Source organism: Rattus norvegicus, chromosome 2 (genome assembly GCF_021556685.1).
Source record: "Rattus norvegicus strain SHRSP/BbbUtx chromosome 2, alternate assembly SHRSP_T2T, whole genome shotgun sequence".
Classification (NCBI taxonomy): domain Eukaryota; kingdom Metazoa; phylum Chordata; class Mammalia; order Rodentia; family Muridae; genus Rattus; species Rattus norvegicus.
Window position 1 is genome coordinate 222,020,786 of NC_141535.1, and position 20,728 is coordinate 222,041,513.

Genomic DNA, 20,728 nt, shown 5'->3' on the forward strand with positions numbered 1-20,728 from the left:
TTCAGTAAAATAAGAGGTTTAATAGGAGCACCAAGAGCTCCAGTACAGACGAAGTCCAGACCTCGTTATTAGAAAACTGACCACAGTTAATTTCACATTTCAGATGGGACAGGAAGTGCAAAGTCTTCAAATAGCAGTCGGCTGGGAAGACGTGCAGTCCCTCTGTGGCAGCGTGTGGAAAGGGGTTTTCACCAGCTTGAGGCACGGTGTTACACTGCCGGATAATCGTGGGATTCTGATGTCGTCTCAGAGAAGGCAGAGGCTTCTTCAAGTATGATGTGAAATCTTTGGTTAGTAGGTCCAGAGATCCATGTGCGAGTCAGAGAGTAGGGGGGCCTGCAAACGTGAAGGCCAGATCAGGACAGACCACCTGCTCAGCGAGCAGTGTCACCATTCATGCACCTCAGCTACCCTACTTCAGCATCTCGGCCTAGACACCAGCGCTCAGGGAACCTAAAGATTAGCCTGTACAACATCTGTTGTAAAGTAATTTATGAAAAAGAAAACACCAATGTGGATGACATAAAGAATACAGACTCAAAGTTAATCAGTACTTGGTTATACAATGTCCATTTCCCCTTGTCCTCATATTAGATTTTTATTCGGCAGCTGCTATTTTCCTGCAGTAAGCATTTAAGAGTCTGTCTGGCTAGCCCAGCAAGCGCCTGTGTGCAGACAGCAGGCAGCTGCCGGAAGCTTTCATTCTGTATTGTTTTGGCAGCCAAGGCACCATCTTAAATTTGCCTAAAATGATTACTTTAAATGATAAACAAAAGTCGAGTGCATTTTTGAACACTGGTTTGCTTAGTCAAGTAGGACACATAATGCTGTGTTTTGAAGCTATCTTGAACAGACTGTAATAAAGCCTGGGCAGGCTTTTCCCCTTAATCGCTTTCCCCAACTCACTCCTAAGTTACCTGGGCATCCACCAAGAATCAGGCATGGTGAGGAGGCAGCGTGGAGCCTGCCCCAAGGAATCAACTGGGACAAAGAGGGGCACAGGTAACGGAGGCCATGTGGGGCAATACTGGGAAGGGGATCAGAAAGTGCTTTCCAGTCACAAGGCCAAGTAGCTTAGAGACCCAGTGACGGTGGCACTTTCTAATTATGGACCTTGGCATTGGAAATCTCAGCTCCTCAGTGTGAGGATTTCAGGCACACAAACGAATCCGGGGCAGGCTCTTCTAAGAAAGTCTCAGCATTACCACGGCTCCTTCAGAGCAGGGAGACCCGAGGGAGGGGCCGGACACAGGCACACTGAGAAGCACACTGTTGGCTGTGCAGTCCTCCACCATTATGAGAAGTGCATTCTCCCATTCCCAGTGGTCCTTGGAGGAGCCACTAGAGGGCCCTCTTATCACGAAATGGCTTCTTGTCTTGCAGAGTAAGTCAGTCACACAATGGCTGATGGCACGGCAGGAGAGGAGGTTCTGAATCACTTGAATGAGAAGTCCCTTCTGGGCCAGGTCCACAATTCTATTACAGTCCCAGCCCAGCATCCAGGCCCTGATTAGGGGCTCTGCACTCACCTGAGCAGGGCAGACCTGTGCTGTGCAGCCTGGCTCACCGCTCATGTGGCTAAAGACAGTAGACACATGTGGACAATAAGCTCAAGAGGATGCTTTTCTTTTTCCTCAACATACAGGGCAAGGGGACATCCATCTTAGCTCTATAAAAAGGACCCATCCCTAAACAAAAATGATACTCGTAAGACACAAGCCCAAAGAAACTGACATTGAATCTAGGCACAAAAAAAAAAAAAAAAAAAAAAAAAAAAAAAATCAAAAAACGCACAAAGAAAAATGTCTCCTCGATATAACCTAGACCTGCATCCCTCTCTGACCAAGTGTCCATGATGATACTTCATTGTTGTCAGGGGCCTTGGGAGGTCTGAAGGCAGAGCTACCGAACTGCCCAGCATCCACCCACAGCACAGACGTCACGAAGCATTTGGTTCTCCTCAGAGTTGAGAGAAATTTCATTAACTCATTTTACCACGTGATGACGAAGGCTGAGAGGTGAGAAGCTCTGCTTCCCGATAGGACCCATACAACTAAATTGAGTGTCCACGCTTCCCCGTGGACAGTGGACACCACCAGCCACTCGAGGACCCTGCGGAGGAGGCCTCCACGTGTGGCACCCTTACCCTCTGGGTCTCTCGTCTGGAGCCTCTCCCGGCTGCGGAACTGCTCGGCCCATGTTCAAGAGCAACAGGAAGACTGTGTGGGACGGGTACGTGGAGCCGGCTCCCTCCTTACTCCTCGCGGTTTCTTCATCTCTTTGAGACGGTTACATTAAAGGGATGTGGGGCCAATGTTAGACCAAATCTGCCGGTCATGATGGGCTTCTCGGAGCCCTCAGGTAAAGCAAAGGTGAAACTCTGCATCAGGCTCACAAACATCAGGAATAGCTCCATCTTGGCCAGCTGCTCTCCCATACACACCCGCTTCCCTAAAGTGAGATCAGAGAAGGAACAGTTATGACACATCCTGGTCTTCTGTACCAAGCTCTACCGAGTCTGTGGAGAGCTGTAAAGTAAAATCGCCACATAAACCAGTCTGCTTCCGTTTATCTGTCCACACAGCTGGTTCACCATTGAGCTCCTAGTCACAGAACTAGACAGGAAGTAGGAAGGCATGGATCTGGGGTGGCAGCCACCTGCCCTTGTCTTCCTACTTACCTCACCTGGAGGACTAAAGGGAAGAAAGAGAGATCAAAGTTTCTGGAACCTTCTGTTTCCACAGAAAGAGCCTCATGTGCCTTAATCTAGGAACTTAAAGATCAGAGAGAGAGAGAGAGAGAGAGAGAGAGAGAGAGAGAGAGAGAGAGAGAGCCCTCACTCCCCAGTCCAGCAGATTGTGAGCTGTTCTTAGGCCTGTAGCATGGTAAAGGCTCTTGCTCAGACCTTATAACCTGAGTTCAAGCCCTGAGACACACATGGTGCGAGGAGAGAGCCAACTGTTCTAACATAACATGGATGCTGTGGTATCTGTTTCCCTAACACACACACACACACACACACACACACACACACACACACACACACACATACACACACACACAAAACCAAGTAAGTAAATAAACTGTAATTTGATGGGACCCACGCAGGAAGGGCTGTGGCAAGCAAGTAGACTTCCTGGAGATGGTGCACCATTTTGCACAGCTTCAAAGAGTGAGCTGTGAAGAGACACGGACCCCGGGGACCTTGTCCCAGGGTTGCTTCCTGCTGCTATGCGTTTTCAGGCCAGCCATTACTGCATTCCTCATGTATCTGACATAGCCTGTTGCTTCCTGGGGTTTTAACCCACTCTGTTGGGCAGATTTCTTGCAGAATCAGTATTAAGATGAACTTTCTGGCATTAATGCTATTTAGATGAATTAGTGATTTTTATAGAATTTCTGACTTGATTCAAATAGGAAGTTAGAATAATTGCTAGGAAGTCTAAGGAAATGGTTTCATTTGTTTTGCTACAAAGATACATTAAAGTTAGAATCAAGAAAGGAATGTGACCCATTCTCTTAGAATATCAGGGAAAGGCGTACAATGAGCTTTCATGCACCTCAAGCAACTAAACTGCAGTAGGAAGAGAAACAGGCTTGGGGCAGATCTGTGATCCAGGAAAAACATTCATTCTGGGTCAGGTCCGAGGATGAGGCCACAGGGGTGCCCAGCGACAGAGCAAGGCCATAAATATATAAAACTGTTTTGAATATTATCAACAACATCCTGCTCTAACAGGATGTGTAACGTTGTATCTGTGAGGTAACTTTTTCTTATATAGAGAAACTGTCTGAAATGCTATTAAAAGCTAAAAGCAAAACTTAACCTTGTTAGAGCCAGCTCTTTAGAGATTTGCTCTATCAATTGTAAATATGTATATATGTCTATGTCTGTGATATGTATGTCATATGTAGGTATTTATGTGTATGTATGTGTGAATGTATGTACATGTGTGTGTATGTATGTACATGTGTGTGTATGTATGTGTGTGTGTGTTCGTGTATATGTGAAATTGTTGGAACTCGATCCTTAGAGCCTGCTTTTCCTTTTCCAGTGTTAGTGTGTGCATGCGTGATTTTTCTCTTTCCTTTTCTTACTTGCTGGTCTCTTAAGAGTTAGAAGAGTTCAGAGTTTCTCGCAGCAGTTAATTAACCATTGACGGTAATTTTTAAAAAGTTGCCGTTAACTCCAGTAGCTCCTTAACCTCCCTGCTTCTCAGGCCCCCAGAGCCTAAGCAACCGGGAAGTCAAGATTTCCAGTCCTAAAGATCTCCCTCCCTCCCTCCCTCTTTCTTTTTTCTGTGCTGGGGTGGAACCTAGGGCTCACACACACAAGGCAAACAGAACACTGTATCACCAAGTCACCTCTGTCTATAACTGCTTTTGTTTTCATTTTTTATTTATTTGAAGAAAAAAAAAGCTTGGGTCAGCAAGGTAACTCAGTAGGCAAGAACGGATTCCTCCAAGTTGTCCTCAGGTCCCCTATACCTACACTCACACAAACACATCTCAAACATGCATGTGCACACACACTGATATACCCAAACAAACACACAAAGACACACAGACACACAGACACGCACTAATGATAGTTAAAAGAAAATTTTAAACCAAGGTTTAACTGACCTATCCCAAAAGGGATAAACGTTTCTCTTTTCAAAAGTTGTCCCTGGTCATCCAGAAATCGATGAGGACAGAAGTCGTCTGGCTTCTCCCAAATGACTGGGTCTCTGTGTATGGACCACAAATTGGGTAGGACCACTGTGCCTTTAGGAATACTGTACCCTTGGAGGACTGTGGACAACAGACAAGAACAGAGTCAGCACCACACTTTCGCTGATAGTTCCCTTCAAACATGACCTTGTCCAGGGAGGGAACATTTTCCTACTGAACACAGAAGCTGGCAGAGACTCAACCCTGAGGTTCCTGAGGGGAGGGATAAGAGTCTGTCAAGTATCACGTTTTCTCTGCACCAGCCCAGACCCGACCTGAGACAGCAGGAACGGGAGTAGGTGCCAAATCAGTGAGCCAGGTCAGGCCATTAAAACTTACAAGGGAGCACTAGACCGGGAATGAGCTCTAAGTTACCGTTCCCCGAGATTCACACATTCCTACAATTGACACAGAATGCATATTAGCGAGCACTGCTACAGCTGTGATGACACAGCATGGCCAACCCGAGGAGGGACAGGTTGATTTGGCTTACACCTCATCACGGAAGGAAGTCAGAACAGGAACTCAAGAGAGGCAGGGGCTGATGCGGAGGCCATGGAGGAGTGCTGTTTACTGGCTTGCTTCCCCTGGCTTGCTCAGCCTGCTCTCTTATAGAACCCAGAACCACCAGCCCAGGGATGGCACCACCCACAATGGGCTGGGTCCTTCTGTGTCAATCACTGGTTAAGAAAATGTTCTGTGGCAGTGTTTCTCAACCTGTGGGTCGAGACCCCTTTGGGAGCAAATGACCCTTTCACAGGGGTCACCTAAGACCATCAGAGAAATCACGAGTTGTCATTATTTATCATTATGTATAGTAGTACAAAAATTATGGTTCTGAAGTGGCAACTAAGATAATGTTACGGCTGGCGTCACCACAATACGAGGAACTGTAGTAAAAGGTCCCAGCGTTGGGAGGCCTGAGAACCACTGCCCTGCAGGCTTGCCCACAGCCTGATCTCTCAGAGGCGTTTCCCTAATTCAGGTTCCCTCCTCTCAGATGACTTTAGTGTGTGTCAAGTCGATGCCCAGCACAGAAGGGAGTCACCTACAGGTGTTTCTGTCCAAACAGTGTGAAGGGGACAGCAAATCAAGAGAAAAGGCCTGCAGGGAACTCTGCTCCCACAATCATCAGCTGACAAGCTAACCAATATCCCCAGGTGCTGGGCTCCTCACGGTGGAGCTGATTTGTATTCTAAGCCATCTCTATAAGCCTTAAACGCTACCCTTCCCACCAACCTCTACCTCTTTCTCTCTCTGAAACAGTTACCCCCAAAGTTCTCCTGCTTCACTTTCCCACCTGCGAGGGTTACAGCTGTGAAGCACCCAGCCTTTTAAAGGGGCGCTTTAGAGACACTCTGGGCTCACCACATGCTGACACAGTTCTCAGCAGCTGACAGGTTAAAGTTGGTGACCCTAGGCTAGGGTGAGGCTGGAGCATTCCAGTTTTTAAATAATTACATTCTGCTTGCAGAATTTTAGGAATCAAAGGGGACTCATCTCTAGCAAACATACTCGAGTCCACATTTAGTCTGACTCTTCCAACATCCACATGAAGACTAGACAGGCCACTGCCAACTTGAGTTTCTTCTGCGGGATAGCATCTTGAAGGACTGGAGGCCAGAGGGCGGCTGGTAAGGACTACAGTCCTTGAACCAATGACAGGGTACAAACAGTCCTGGACCTTTCTCATGTAGCCACATGCGTCCCTGCACTCAGAGGATTCCCTCAGGGGTCTGCAAAGAAGGCAGGCTCTGGACTTGCCTGTTTTCTCCGAGGTCATGTGAGGAATGGCAAGTGGTACCACCATGGATAACCGCTGTACCTCCATGATGGTGGCTTCTGTGTATGGCATCTGGGCCTTGTCTGTGAGGGAAGGTGCACGGTCACGGCCAATGACCCTTTCAATTTCTTCATGAACCTTTTCTATGCAGAAAGGAAAGAAGAAACCAAAGATCAGGCTGGGAGAGTTGAGTCAGCACTATTATGCAAACTTTACCCACCAAGGCATCAGTTGGCATGGTGGTCTGAGGTCGATTGGCAGAGAGAACAAGCCACTGGGGCTTTGATGGACAGCAGAAGAGATTGGGCAAAAGAAACAGCACTCTGGATTCCAGGACACACAGAATTAAACTCTCGTGTGACTCTCTACGCTGTAACACCCTGTGAAAGTCCAGAATAATACCCAACAAGCCATACCTTTGGGGTTGCTATAGTTAAGCAGGACCCTCAAAAGCCTGTGGTTGCAGGTTTGTCCCCTACAGTGGTGACATGAGGGGGCCCTTGTGGGAGGCTGAAGAGAATGGCTCTACCCTGGAACTTCCCCCTTCTTTCCCTTTTTCATCTGCCACAATACACTGTCTTACCACCGGCCCCACTACAACAAAGCCACTGGCCATGGACTGAAACCATGAGCCCCAATACCTTTTTTATCAGTTAATTATCAATCACACATTATTGTGGCATTGAAAAACTGGTTAACACTGGGTTCATTGACATGTACTCCTCATCGACCCAGATTCTTGATACTCAAATGCTTTATAAAATAATAAAGCTGCTCTTTTAAGCAGCTCATTTGGGGATAGCCTGTTGCTTAGTGGTAGCTGGTTAAAACAGAGCCGCAGTAAGGTCTGTGGTAAGAAAAGAACAATGGACCCTTCAAGAAGTTCCCAGCTCCACCCTCCGGTACCTTGTAAACAGGATACCTCCCATCGTGTCTTTGTCTGTTTTTAGACGAAGCTGGGTGCTTTATAAAGAAGAACTTAGCTCACCCTTTTGGGTTCCCCTCTTGGGTTACATCAGAGTATGGCAGAAAGCATGATGAGAGCATGTGAGAGAGAGGTCACATGGCAAACAGGAATCCAGAAGGACACGGGGGCCAAGGCCCTTTCTACTAGCTCTAAGAAGGTTCCTGGAGAACTACATTGACCTGTTTGAGGATGGGACAGACGGTGTGGAAAGGGAAAGGAGTGGAAGCCTGCAGGCTTCTATACTTCCTCCTCCACCTACTCCAACTCCTTAAGAATCCTGGTCTCAAGAGTTAGCTTTAAAAAGTCCTATGACGGAAACGGCGGTGCAGATCTTCCTGGTTGCTGCCGCCACAGAGAGCTCGTGGGCAGCAACCCGCGAGCAAACTTGAGCCTTGGGACCACAGGTAAGACCAACTTTTCTGCTGCAAGAGACCTGCCTGGTGAACTCGGGACACACAGAGGCAGAATTCCTCTAGGACCGGGCACTTCCTGTGTTTACCGGGAGTCCCACACCCGCGGATCCCGGCCCACAGCAGCTCTCTGCTCCCAGACCCCATGGGAGAGAGACCCCACCGCCTGGTCAGGTGGGCACTCCTGAGGCTGCAGAGCGGAAGAGACCACCAACACTGCCCACCCCTGCCCACATCCCTGGCCCAAGAGGAAACTGTATAAGGCAGGACGGCTGCGTCTGAGACACCGCCGGAACCTGAAGGAACAGACCGGATAAACAGTTCTCTGCACCCAAATCTTGTGGGAGGGAGAGCTAAACCTTCAGAGAGGCAGACACGCCTGGGAAACCAGAAGAGACTGCACTCTGCACACACATCTCGGATGCCAGAGGAAAACACCAAACGCCATCTGGAACCCTGGTACACTGAAGCTCCCGGAAACGGCGGCGCAGATCTTCCTGGTTGCTGCCGCCGCAGAGAGCTCGAGAGCAGCACCCCGAGAGCGAACTTGAGCCTCGGGACCAAGCAAGTAAAAGATTTGTACAATAAGAACTTCAAGACACTGAAGAAAGAAATTGAAGAAGACCTCAGAAGATGGAAAGATCTCCCATGCTCATGGATTGGCAGGATTAATATAGTAAAAATGGCCATTTTACCAAAAGCGATCTACAGATTCAATGCAATCCCCATCAAAATACCAATCCAATTCTTCAAAGAGTTAGACAGAACAATTTGCAAATTCATCTGGAATAACAAAAAACCCAGGATAGCTAAAACTATCCTCAACAATAAAAGGACTTCAGGGGGAATCACTATCCCTGAACTCAAGCAGTATTACAGAGCAATAGTGATAAAAACTGCATGGTATTGGTACAGAGACAGACAGATAGACCAATGGAATAGAATTGAAGACCCAGAGATGAACCCACACACCTATGCTCACTTGATTTTTGACAAAGGAGCCAAAACCATCCAATGGAAAAAAGATAGCATTTTCAGCAAATGGTGCTGGTTCAACTGGAGGTCAACATGTAGAAGAATGCAGATCGATCCGTGCTTATCACCCTGTACAAAGCTTAAGTCCAGGTGGATCAAGAACCTCCACATCAAACCAGACACACTCAAAACTAATAGAAGAAAAACTAGGGAAGCATCTGGAACACATGGGCACTGGAAAAAATTTCCTGAACAAAACACCAATGGCTTATGCTCTAAGATCAAGAATCGACAAATGGGATCTCATAAAACTGCAAAGCTTCTGTAAGGCAAAGGACACTGTGGTTAGGACAAAACGGCAACCAACAGATTGGGAAAAGATCTTTACCAATCCTACGACAGATAGAGGCCTTATATCCAAAATATACAAAGAACTCAAGAAGTTAGACCGCAGGGAGACAAATAACCCTATTAAAAAATGGGGTTCAGAGCTAAACAAAGAATTCACAGCTGAGGAATGCCGAATGGCTGAGAAACACCTAAAGAAATGTTCAACATCTTTAGTCATAAAGGAAATGCAAATCAAAACAACCCTGAGATTTCACCTCACACCAGTGAGAATGGCTAAGATCAAAAACTCAGGTGACAGCAGATGCTGGAGAGGATGTGGAGAAAGAGGAACACTACTCCATTGTTGGTGGGGTGGCAGACTTGTACAACCACTCTGGAAATCAGTCTGGAGGTTCCTCAGAAAATTCGATATTGCACTACCTAAGGACCCAGCTATACCTCTCTTGGGCATATACCCAAAAGATGCCCCAACATATAAAAAAGACACGTGCTCCACTATGTTCATCGCAGCCTTATTTATAATAGCCAGAAGCTGGAAAGAACCCAGATGCCCTTCAACAGAGGAATGGATACAGAAAATGTGGTACATCTACACAATGGAATATTACTCAGCTATCAAAAACAACGACTTTATGAAATTCGTAGGCAAATGGTTGGAACTGGAAAATATCATCCTGAGTGAGCTAACCCAATCACAGAAAGATATACATGGTATGCACTCATTGATAAGTGGCTATTAGCCCAAATGCTTGAATTACCCTAGATGCCTAGAACAAATGAAACTCAAGACGGATGATCAAAATGTGAATGCTTCACTCCTTCTTTAAAAGGGGAACAAGAATACCCTTGGCAGGGAAGAGAGAGGCAAAGATTAAAACAGAGACTGAAGGAACACCCATTCAGAGCCTGCCCCACATGTGGCCCATACATATATAGCCACCCAATTAGACAAGATGGATGAAGCAAAGAAGTGCAGACCGACAGGAGCCGGATGTAGATCGCTCCTGAGAGACACAGCCAGAATACAGCAAACACAGAGGCGAATGCCAGCAGCAAACCACTGAACTGAAAATAGGACCCCCGTTGAAGGAATCAGAGAAAGAACTGGAAGAGCTTGAAGGGGCTCGAGACCCCATATGTACAACAATGCCAAGCAACCAGAGCTTCCAGGGACTAAGCCATTACCTAAAGACTATACATGGACTGACCCTGGACTCTGACCTCATAGGTAGCAACGCATATCCTAGTAAGAGCACCAGTGGAAGGGGAAGCCCTGGGTCCTGCTAAGACTGAACCCCCAGTGAACTAGACTGTTGTGGGGAGGGCGGCAATGGGGGGAGGGTTGGGAGGGGAACACCCATAAGGAAGGGGAGGGGGGAGGGGGATGTTTGCCCGGAAACCGGGAAAGGGAATAACACTCGAAATGTATATAAGAAATACTCAAGTTAATAAAAAAAAAAAAAAAAAAAAGGAAAAAAAAAGTCCTATGACGAATTACCTTGCTGTCGGGTATCCCAAAGGCCCAAATTGTAGCCCATGAACCTTTTGGGGAGAAACTTTATAATCATATCCAACCGACACACACAGAAGAAGGGACTACACTAAACATGGGGACATAGCATGGGCTATTGAGTGTATGTCCACCTAAGCGCAGTTATACGCTATAGGGTGGCACTTGAGTCGATCGCTGACCACATAAACGAGCGTGGTCCTGTAAGGTTATAGTGCCTTGTGACACTATGGTTACCTCAGTAAGTGTGCCCTGTGAGGCCTGCATAACGGTGAACTCATCTAATGACATAGTCTCAGGACACGCGCTCACCACTGAGCAACACGGCTTGGAGATCAGAGCCTTGCCTAGCTGACTTCCCTCAGGCGGTGTGAACACGGAAGCAGGGTCAGAGGGCTACAGCTCTGCTGGCTCTGAAGGGGGAGAGAGGACCACGGGACAAAGGAAAGACTTTTCCTCTGGGGCCTCCAGAGGGCAACACTGCCAGTGAACACTGCAGTCTTCAGTCCAGTGAAGCCCATGTCAGACCTCTCTAAATCCTTGCAGCAAACTCCCGCCTGTTTAAGTGACTAGGTTTGCAGTGAATAGTTAGAACTGATGTAGAGAGCAATACACCACGCTCCCTCATTCATCCGCATCTACTGCGACTGCCACCGGCTGAGCACTGGGGTTAATGGGGTGGCACTGGCTGTGACTTTTGCTGACTCTCTTGGGCTGGTGTTCTCTATTTTCAAAACAAGATGAAGGTCCAGGTGAGCATTTGACTCCCTCGGCTCTAAAACACGCTGCTTCTCTATCTCTCTCCACTTTCATAGATCTCAAGGGAACTGGGTGGTGGTGATTAAAGCAGGGGTGAGCAAGCCACAACTATAGTCCATCTAGAAGTCCGAGACTTCACTGCTCACCTCTTAAACCCCCTATAAAATACAAGTGCTGGGGCTGGGGATTTAGCTCAGTGGTAGAGCGCTTACCTAGGAAGCGCAAGGCCCTGGGTTCGGTCCCCAGCTCCGAAAAAAAGAACCAAAAAAAAAAAAAAAAATACAAGTGCTTATGGTGTTTCCCAACAGGGATACATGGGCGCCTAGCAGACCACAGAGGTTTCGACTTGGCTTAAATAACCTGCCTTTACCCCAAGCAAAGAACAAATGCACCGATTACTTTGCACGCCGGGGTTCAGTGACATGTACAGCAGGCACCAGAGCAAAGAGTTGGTTGTGGTGTCCGTGCCCGCGATGAAGAGGTCCCCGATGATGTAGAACAGGTAGTCCTCATCGAAGTTGGTGCCCTTGCACTTGTCCTTCTCCTCCTGCGTGTGCAGAAGGTACATGTCTATGAAGTCCTGGGGGTTGTTGGCATCCAGAGACTCTTGGTGCTCTTTGATGATGTTTTTAAGGAAGCAGGTTATGTCCCTTTCGATTTGCCTCAGTTCCTTAAACGGCCCAAAGGGAAGGTAGTAAAACCAGGGACATAGGTTGATCAGGAAGAGCTGGCTGTGCAAGCAGATTTCTAGCCCTCGAGACATGAAGTCCAGCACCTTTTTAAACTCCTTGTTGGTGTAGTCGAAGCGCTGGCCGAAGCACAGGGAGCAGATGATGTTGGAGACGGCATTGCTGATGACTGGGAAGGGGCTGAAGGGGGCCTCCCCGTGCTTCTGCATCTCTGCTTTCACGTACGCGAACTCCTCGATGATCCTGGGCTCCAGGCTAAGCTTGCCCAGGCCGAAGTGACGAAGGGTTGAGTGGGAGAATCTTCTCTGCTGCTTCCAGATCGGACCATAGTGTGCGAACACGATTCCTGTAGAGACAGAGAGGAGTGTGAGAGCGAGGCCAGGGTACAGCAGATGGGGCCTACCGTGAGGTATATTCTGTATTTTCAAGTTTGGACCGGTTCTGTTGTTGGTTCTTTTATACTCTGAGTGTTCCTCTATAATCAAAGGTGGGGCATTCAGCTCAGCAGCATGGTGCATGACTGACACACACAAAGCTCTGGGTTCAATCCCAGCCACAGGGGAAAAGAGAACATTTTAATATAAACACCTATATGGATGGGCCCGTGGTTGAATATGGACTTCCGCCACAATTTACAGACATCACTAAGGGTAACGTGCCATAAAATATGGCTGTCTTTACATGAATAGTCATTGCCAAATTACTGTCTTAAGTAGAATAAGAATGTCCGGGGCTGGGGATTTAGCTCAGTGGTAGAGCGCTTACCTAGGAAGCGCAAGGCCCTGGGTTCGGTCCCCAGCTCAGAAAAAAAAGAACCAAAAAAAAAAGGATGTCCATGAGTAGATCATGTTTTAAACTGCTGCGATACTTGTAATTTTTTAGTTTTGCCGCTAGAGGGCGAAATGTATCTCATATGATTTTCTTTCTTTCTTTTTTTTAAATGTGTAAGTGATAAACTCACTCCTCCTTATTGTTATTAAGGCTTCAGTGGTGTCTTTCAGTTATAGAGCACTTATTTAATTCCGCTGTTGGCCATGGTTTGGGCCCTGCAAACTCCCTTCCCCTTCACCTCAAAGGGAGCTCCTTTGTACATGGCCACACATTCGTCATTGGTGTGCAGGTCAGGCTGGATCTGCTCCCAGATCTGCTTCTTAGGGTTCAGCTCCTTGTCAGGCTCTCCAGGGAAAGCATCAAAAGTAATTCTGTCTCCAGGAACAGACCCACGGGGAGGGGCCAGAATCCCCACTTTCTCTGGTGAACTGGCGCATATCACCATTGCTTGGGACAGCACTCCCCACATTTTTTGCAGACTTCAGATTACAAAGCAAAACCACCATTCGGTTTTGCATCTGTTCTAGGGGGACATGACTAACCAGCCCGCTGACGACCGTCCGTGGGGCTGCTTCTCCCACATCGACTTCCCCCACATACAATGAATCTGCATCCGGGTGTTTCTTGGCAGTGAGGACAGAACCAGATCGAAGATCCAGGCGTGATACTCGACAGGCTTCAAGGCAGCACTTGCTGCCGCCGACTGCTGATGCTTCTCCGTTTTCTCTCCTTTCTTTTCAGTCTTCTCTTTTACCTTCTTTTCTTCCCCTCCCCCTCCTTTCATCTGCTCTTTTGTACCAGAAGAGGTGGTGGTTGTTACTGATGCAGACTGAGTCACACTTTCAGAAACAATTAGTCTCCAGTGAAGAACTCGATGGGACAGGCACTTGCTTTATTCCATTATGAATTTCTGCCTGAGTCAGCTCTCGCTTTAGTTCTTCTATTTCTTTTTTTCAGTTTAGCATCTTCAACTCGAAGTTTCTTTTCTTCTCTCAGAGTTGCCTGCAAAATCACTCTCTCCTTGAGAAGAGCAACCTGCTGCTTGAGATACTCAATGACCTGATCCGCCTCTGCGCCCTTCTGCTCCAGCCTCCTCAGAATCAGCAGAGTCATGAAGTGGTGGGCCGCAGCTCTCGAGCAGCCTCAGCTGGGTGTGGGAAGGGGTCTCACGTGATTTTTCATTCAGGCTTCTGTGACTGCCAGTGTGGGTCAGAGTGGCTTTACACAGGTCACTGGTGGGGTTCTTATTCCAAGTCAAACTTACCTTACCTGCTGTGTGGAGAGTCTCTTCCTATGTAGTTTAAAGCATAGGTAACCTCCTCTCTCTCATCACGTGAATTGGTTTTAGGTTTTAATGATATTATTTGATAAGCATAAGTTTTAAATTTAAAGATGCCAGGTGTAGATTAAAAAGACATTTACTTGTGGAGGGAGGGAGGGAGAGAGAAAGAGAGAGTGTGTATGTGTGTGTATGCGCGCATGCTCATTCTATATGTACATGCAGATGCCTGTGGGAGCCAGAAGGTGGCATTGGATTCCTTGCAGCTGTAGTCAGAGGTGATTGTGAGCCATCTGACGTGGAAGCTGAGATTTGAACTCAGGACCTCTGAAAGAGCATTATGTGTTCCTAACCCTGAGCCGTCTCTCCAGTCCACATGTATACCTCCCCCCTCTCCTCTCTCTCTCTCCTCCCTCCCCCTCTCTACTCTCCTCTCCTCTCTCCCCTCCCCCTCTCCTCTCTCTCTCCTCCCTCCCTCTCCCTCCCCCTCTCTCCTCTCCTCTCCTCTCCTCCCTCTCCTTCCCCCCTCCTCTCCTCTTCTCTCCCCCCTCTCCTCTCTCCCCTCCCCCCTCTCCTCTCTCCCTGTCCTCTTCTCTCTCTCCTCTCTCTCCTCTCCTCTCCTCTCCTCTCCCTCCCTCCCCCTCTCCTCTCTCCCTGTCCTCTCCTCTCTCTCTCCCTCTCCTCTCCTCCCTCTCCTTCCCCCTCCTCTCCTCTTCTCTCCCCCCTCTCCTCTCTCCCCTCCCCCTCTCCTTTCTCCCTGTCCTCTCTCTCCTCTCTCTTCCCCCCCCTCTCTTCTCTCCCCTCCCCTCCCCCCTCAAGATAGAGTGTTACTTTGAACCCAACGCTCTCTGTGAAGTTGTGGCAATCCTCCTGCCTCAGCCTCCCAACTGCTGTTCTGCCACTGTGCCCATCTACAGGTCTTTACCTTCATGACTTGTGCTGCATGCCTTATTTAGAAATCCCTTCCTACCAGGGATTCAGAAACACACCATTTTCTTATAAAGATTAAAAATGCTGACTTTGAAAACATTTGGTCTTTTTTTAAGATTTAATTTTATTTTGTCTATGCATGTTTTATCTGAAAGTGCATGTGCACTGTGTGTGTGCCTGGTGCCTGCAGAGACCAGAAGAGTCTGCTGGATCCCCTAGAACTGGAGTTACAGATGGCTGTACTGGGCCTTGGGGATGGTGCTGGGAACCGAACTCTGGAAGAATAGCAAATGCTCCTAACCACTTGAGCCATTTTTCCAGCCCCCAGATTCTCTATGATTTACCTATAATTTCTATACATGAGATATAAATAAAATCTTCTGTATTGATAACTGGTGTGTGGATGAGAGTGGGTAATGTGAGGTCAGAAGAGGGTCTCTATGTGATTTGAGTGTCCTGATCTGTCACACTGGCATTAGTCTGTTGACTTCCTCTCACTGACTCCGGAGCTCACCACCAGGCTGGTAGCCAGAAAGCCAAGGTGGTCTTCCTGTCTCAGGGTCTGAACCCAGAATGCTGGCCAGTTCACTGTGACCTATGGTTATAAAGTTGAGCTGCCACTCGGATGAAGAGTGGACAGAACATTGGAGGTTTAAGCCAAGAGAGATCTCCCGGTCTTCCTTCACTAGTGGCCAGATAAGTTGTGTAGCCTTGTTCTAAATTGCATCCAGAGTGAACTTTTACAGAATCCTGTCTTAAGCTAGATGCATCCTGCACAGTGGCTGTCATATGCCCTTCATCTTTGAACCCATCTCAAGCCAAGAGCCAGTAAGAAGCCCGAAACCCAGAGTATCCATCTTCCGTTTTCTGCAGAGGCTGGAGTGGTCTTAGAACAAGAACTACATACACTTTATATAGCATTCAAATTCTCCGTGCTTCAGCTCAGTGCTAAGGCCTCGCCGTCCCCCGCCGCCCCCCCCCCCCATTACAAGTGCCTCTGATTCCAGAGCTTTCTGAAGCCCTGCAAAGGGAGTTTCCACAGGAAAATTAGAAACGGGGTGAGGGAGGGGATATCAAAGTGTGAAGTCAGGGGCCACTCTCCTGAACTGAGGCATGTAGGCCATTACAATGGCTACAGTGTTGTACTTCAGCGTCTGAAGACAGAACACAGGATTGATGGCTGAAGAATAGAGAATGAGACCCTGTGTCTGCCGAGGGAGAGACACATGGAGTCGGGGAACTGACTGGCAATCTTGAAATATTCCGTCAAAAAAGTTAGTCAGCGTCTCTTAAATTTAACCTCAGGCAAGTTCTTTGGCTGTAGGCAGAGAGCAGCCACATTCTTTGCCAAAATTATTGGAGAGGCTGTGAGTTAACACATTTGGTTCAACAGCCTCCTAGCTTGGTTTCTGGCCTTTCTTAAGGAAAAAAAAAATCCTATACTTTTGCAACTGAAAGTCACTCCGTGAAAAGAATTCCTTCCCCAAACCCCTTTTCTAACACAGCCAACGTTTGGAAACGTTCAGATCAGACCTATGAGTGAGGAGACCTGACTGGGACAAAGGAAGACTTCCGGGGAGGGTGGTCCTTATTTTACACTTTGGTACACACCCCTCACTTCCTGTGTGTCTCCTACTTTCATCACACACTAGAAGTCACTCCTCTGTCCCCTGTCCCCGCGCAGGGCAAGATGCAGGTGGGCAGCAGCAAGTGGTCACTTGCCGCCCCGGGGGTCCTGAGCCTGCGGCGCGCTCACCCTTCTCCTTGGTCAAGATGGAGATGAGCGGCATCCGCGGGCGGTCACTGAACACTTCGGCCTGCTGCACAAGCGCCTCGCGCACGCTCTGGAAGTCGCTGAGGACCACCACCAGACGGTGGCCGATGAAGAAGCTGAAGATGTTGCCATAGACACGGGCCAGCCTGGCCAGGTACACATGCCGGCCTACTGTGTCGGTCTGGCTGCCCGAGCCCAGCCAGAAGTGCAGCCGTAGGAAGCGCGGCAGCAGCAAGTACCCGAAGTTACCCACGAGTGGCCGAGGCTTGGGCCCCGGAGGGATGCCGCCGGCTCGCTGCCGCTGCAGCCAAACCCAGTCCAGCAGGACCGCCAGCCCGCAAAGCAGCAGCGCGCCTCCCACCGCCTGTAGGTGCGGCCCAACTCCCGGCTGCTCCCCGGCCGCGGGACGCAGGCCCCCGATCGAGGACATGCTCAATGTGGCCGCCAGACTCTAGCTCCGCCGCAGATGCGCCCGCAGCACCGGCGACAGTTGCGGGTTGCAGGACTTTAAGGTCAGCGGCAGGGCAAGGCAAGGCACGCCCTCCGGATTGGCTGAGCCGCGTGCCCCTCTGGGCATCCTCCAGTCAGCTGCTCCTGCGTAGGGTGGGGGCGGGACGTCCTATGGGACCCCTGGTGGTGAGGGGTGGAGGGAGGCCGCCGGCAGCAGAAGTTTACTGTCGTGAGTGGGGCTTTGTTTTGTCAGTTTAGTGCACTAGCAGCAGCTGGCTCCTTCAGTGAGTGAGAGCTTCCTGTGGGTTTCCTCATGTGACCTGATTATATCCAAACAAACAGGACCGGCTGGCCGACTGCTTTATTAATTAGCCTTAGACAAGACCTGATATGCTGAGTCCCTATCCATCAATGTGATTTGAGGGTATTCCAACATCTGGGGATGGCTCCTGAGTGCTTTACTTTCCTGTACGATGTTGTGGTTTCTCTTGGTTAGACTGTCCCTCGAATCGCCAATGCTTTTTTTATTTCCTATTTTAATTTTTTCTATTCTTATTTATTTCTGTTTTCTGTTTTTATTTCTATTCTGATAGCCTAGAACTCCTTATGTAGACCAGGTTGGCCGAGGATTCAGAGATCCACCTGCGTCTGCCTCCAGAATTCACATATTAAAGACATATACTACCGTGCCTGGCCAAAGTTGAACCAATTTTTACAGCTCTTTATTTTCTGAGGCTGGGGATAAAATTCTAGGCCTTGCTCGTGGTAGGGAAGTGCTCACCTCTGATCCAGTTTCAGTTCCTGTGTTAGATCACCCTCTCCCCTACAAGCACGTGTGGGAGACTTCATATCATGTGGGTGTTTTTTTTTCCTACAAAACAAGCGGAGTAAGCTTACCGTTCTCTATTATTTTTGCCATAGTTAATACACAAATACTTTCTCCCTTATCCCACCACAGACTAAAAGCCCCCTTCACATTTCCTGCAATCAACACTTATCAGATTCCTTTTTTTTTTGTATGTGTGACTTTAAGAAGATTTCTAAGTTAAAGACATTAAAATGCTTGTTCTTATTTTGTTGTCTTGTAGCAGGCTCTCCCTGTAACTCACAATCCAGCCTTCACTTTGGAAACCCTCCTGTTTAAGCCAACTGTTGGGGTTGCTGGAGTGCAGCATTATCCCCAGAGCACACTTAAACTTTCCAGCTGCTTGTTGGCAGATATGGTCTCCTCTCCAGTACGTCATTTCCTTCTCTTTACGCCTTTCTCTCTAACCCACTGCTATCTTTTAGGCGAGTTCAATTCACAGATTATTTTAAACTGTTTAGTGCCCCCTTTTGACAGCACAGCAGTAATCTATCGGGCACAGTTGTTTGCCTTATCTCCTGCCCCTTCCACTGCTATCAAACACCCAGACTGCTGCAACTTTGGAATTAAGACACCTGTTCCAATCCTTGCACAACTTTGTCCAAATAAAACTGGACTCTCTTACCATTGTCTGCCTTCCACTGAGATTTGGATCTTTCAATGGGGGCTCCTCCCTTCATCTGTCCTAGAACCATCACAGTGCATACATGCAGCTAATTCGGGGGATGATTGAAGATGGACCTAATTTAAAAGCTGGCAGCTGTTGTATAAGATGTAATTGTGTTTATGAAGTTTCCTAAGTATTCTCTTACTTCGTTGACAGCTCTGTGTGGCAGATAGAAAGTTGAGTCATACCTGTATGCCCCAGTTCATATATTAAAGATCCAATCCCAGTACCTGAGAATATGATCCCCATTTCTAGGAAGGATTGTAGCTGATCTAATGAAGTGAAAATGAGGCTGTGTGAGTGGACCCAAGGTCAAGTGAGTGGATCCTAATCCAGTATGACTGGAGACTATGAAGGGAAAAGAACACAGAAGAAAGGTCATCTGAGGACTCAGCAAGAAGTCAGCCCCAGACTCAGAAGCTAGAAAGACTTGGATCTTGACTTCAGGCTTCTAAGAACCATGGGAGGTAAGTTCCTGGCATTGAGCCACCCTATCTATAGCCCTTGGTAGCAATTCTATAAATTCATATAAAAAGCCATGTTCTTCTTAACACTGGGTACCATTTAAAACCTTAACTATGACTTATCCAGCTTCTTAGGGATGGATTATTTATCCCCCCCACCAATTAAATATAGGACATTCTTTCCAGGGAAAGGGGACATTTTCTTCTTGTTGTATTGAAAGAATAAAGATTTTTAAACTATCCCCCACTGTCCCTGCTGTGAGTGCACCTCATAAAAGAATAACATCACATGTTATGGGGAAATAGTCCAGCCATAGACCATCCGGCCTTGATAAGGCCTGGCCAAACATAAGCCATCCGGCCTCATTAAGGCCTGACTCGACGTAAGACAGCTGGCCTCGATAAGGCCTGACTTACCAGTCCTGAGGAAAAAGAGTTGGAGTCAGCTCGCCCCAGAGGCAGGGTGACCTGGAGTTGGACTGAGTCCAAGCTAGATCATGTGCGCCAATGTAAACAAACTAGTAAAATTGCTTTGCTTTGTGTGACTGTTGCCAACTGCCTATGTAATTTTCCCTACAAATCCCTTCCCCTAATTGGGCTCTGGGTCGACTCTTCTGTCTCCTGTGTGAGATACGTGTCGTCCCCAGAGCTCTGGTTTCTCAAATACACCCCTTGTTCATTACATCAAGACCGGTTTCTTGTGAGTTCTTGGGGGTTGCATCGTCTCGAGATTTGAGTGGGGGTCTTCCCCACCCCGCTGGTCTTTCAGTATGACAAACTTTTCCTGGGGAGACAGCACACACATCTTCTCAATTCAGACAGGGAACCCACGACAGACTGATGTATCAGTGACACCAAAGTCCAATATGGTGAGTCCGTGAGTTTTATTGGAATGACAGATACCAACATGGGTTAGGGGTTACTTGTAGGAGTAGAAAGAGACCATTGCATCACCAAAGCCCACTGTAGCATGAGTGACAAGCTCATAAATGCTGGAAACCTGGAGTACACTGCACAGTGTGGAGGCAGCTCAGTGGGTTGGAGAATGTCCTTTGCAGGTGCCTTAGTTGGTCTAAACCTCTTCCAGCCATCTTGACTTGTTTCTACTTCCTCCAGGCACCCAGTATGGACTGCAAGTCTTGGCAGCCTGGCTCTTTCACATTTTAGGTAGACTTTTAGCCTTTATTGTTGATGCTAGCAGGGAAGGGCCTATTGAATGTGGTCAGTTTCAGGGACTTCCTGGAGCTACTTTGAGTTGTTTACCTTCCTTTTTAAGGATCTCCCTGCAGGATAGAATGTTTTAATCTTGGA

At 47.9% G+C, this 20,728-nt stretch overlaps 1 protein-coding gene, 1 long non-coding RNA gene and 1 pseudogene across 16 annotated transcripts in view; 1 reads left to right on the forward strand and 2 right to left on the reverse strand.

Moving 5' to 3' along the window:
- Cyp2u1 (cytochrome P450, family 2, subfamily u, polypeptide 1) lies at positions 1–17,477 on the reverse strand. Of its 10 annotated transcripts, none has more exon segments than NR_172016.1 (6): positions 1–336; positions 2,147–2,451; positions 4,627–4,794; positions 6,478–6,639; positions 11,868–12,503; positions 16,954–17,477. NR_172016.1 is itself a non-coding variant. In NM_001393813.2 (5 exon segments), coding segments are annotated over 5 exon segments (1,593 nt in total). In that variant the 5' UTR covers positions 17,402–17,477; the 3' UTR covers positions 1–2,272.
- Aimp1-ps1 (aminoacyl tRNA synthetase complex-interacting multifunctional protein 1, pseudogene 1) lies at positions 13,083–14,180 on the reverse strand (annotated as a pseudogene). Its single transcript, XR_015676929.1, has one exon. The product of XR_015676929.1 is annotated as an aminoacyl tRNA synthetase complex-interacting multifunctional protein 1, pseudogene 1 (transcript).
- The window catches only part of LOC134485686 (uncharacterized), a 21,852-nt gene continuing 17,978 nt past the window's right edge, over positions 16,855–20,728 (forward strand). For 3 of the 5 annotated variants that reach the window (XR_015676940.1, XR_015676935.1, XR_015676933.1), the window contains exons 1-2: positions 16,855–17,483; positions 19,209–19,420. This is a non-coding gene — a long non-coding RNA (uncharacterized LOC134485686). Of the gene's footprint in view, positions 17,484–18,964; positions 20,106–20,728 lie in introns of those variants that run through there. The other 2 variants (XR_015676932.1, XR_015676939.1) reach the window with 2 other exon arrangements.

Coding starts and splice junctions, on each gene's coding strand:
- Cyp2u1 (XM_087624908.1), bottom strand. CDS start 17,401: ATGTCCTCGATCGGGGGCCTGCGTCCCGCGGCCGGGGAGCAGCCGGGA. Junction 6,640..16,953: donor CATCTTGACCAAGGAGAAGG/GTGAGCGCGCCG, acceptor CTTTCTGCATAG/AAAAGGTTCATGAAGAAATT. Junction 2,452..4,626: donor GTTTATCCCTTTTGGGATAG/GTCAGTTAAACC, acceptor ATCTCACTTTAG/GGAAGCGGGTGTGTATGGGA.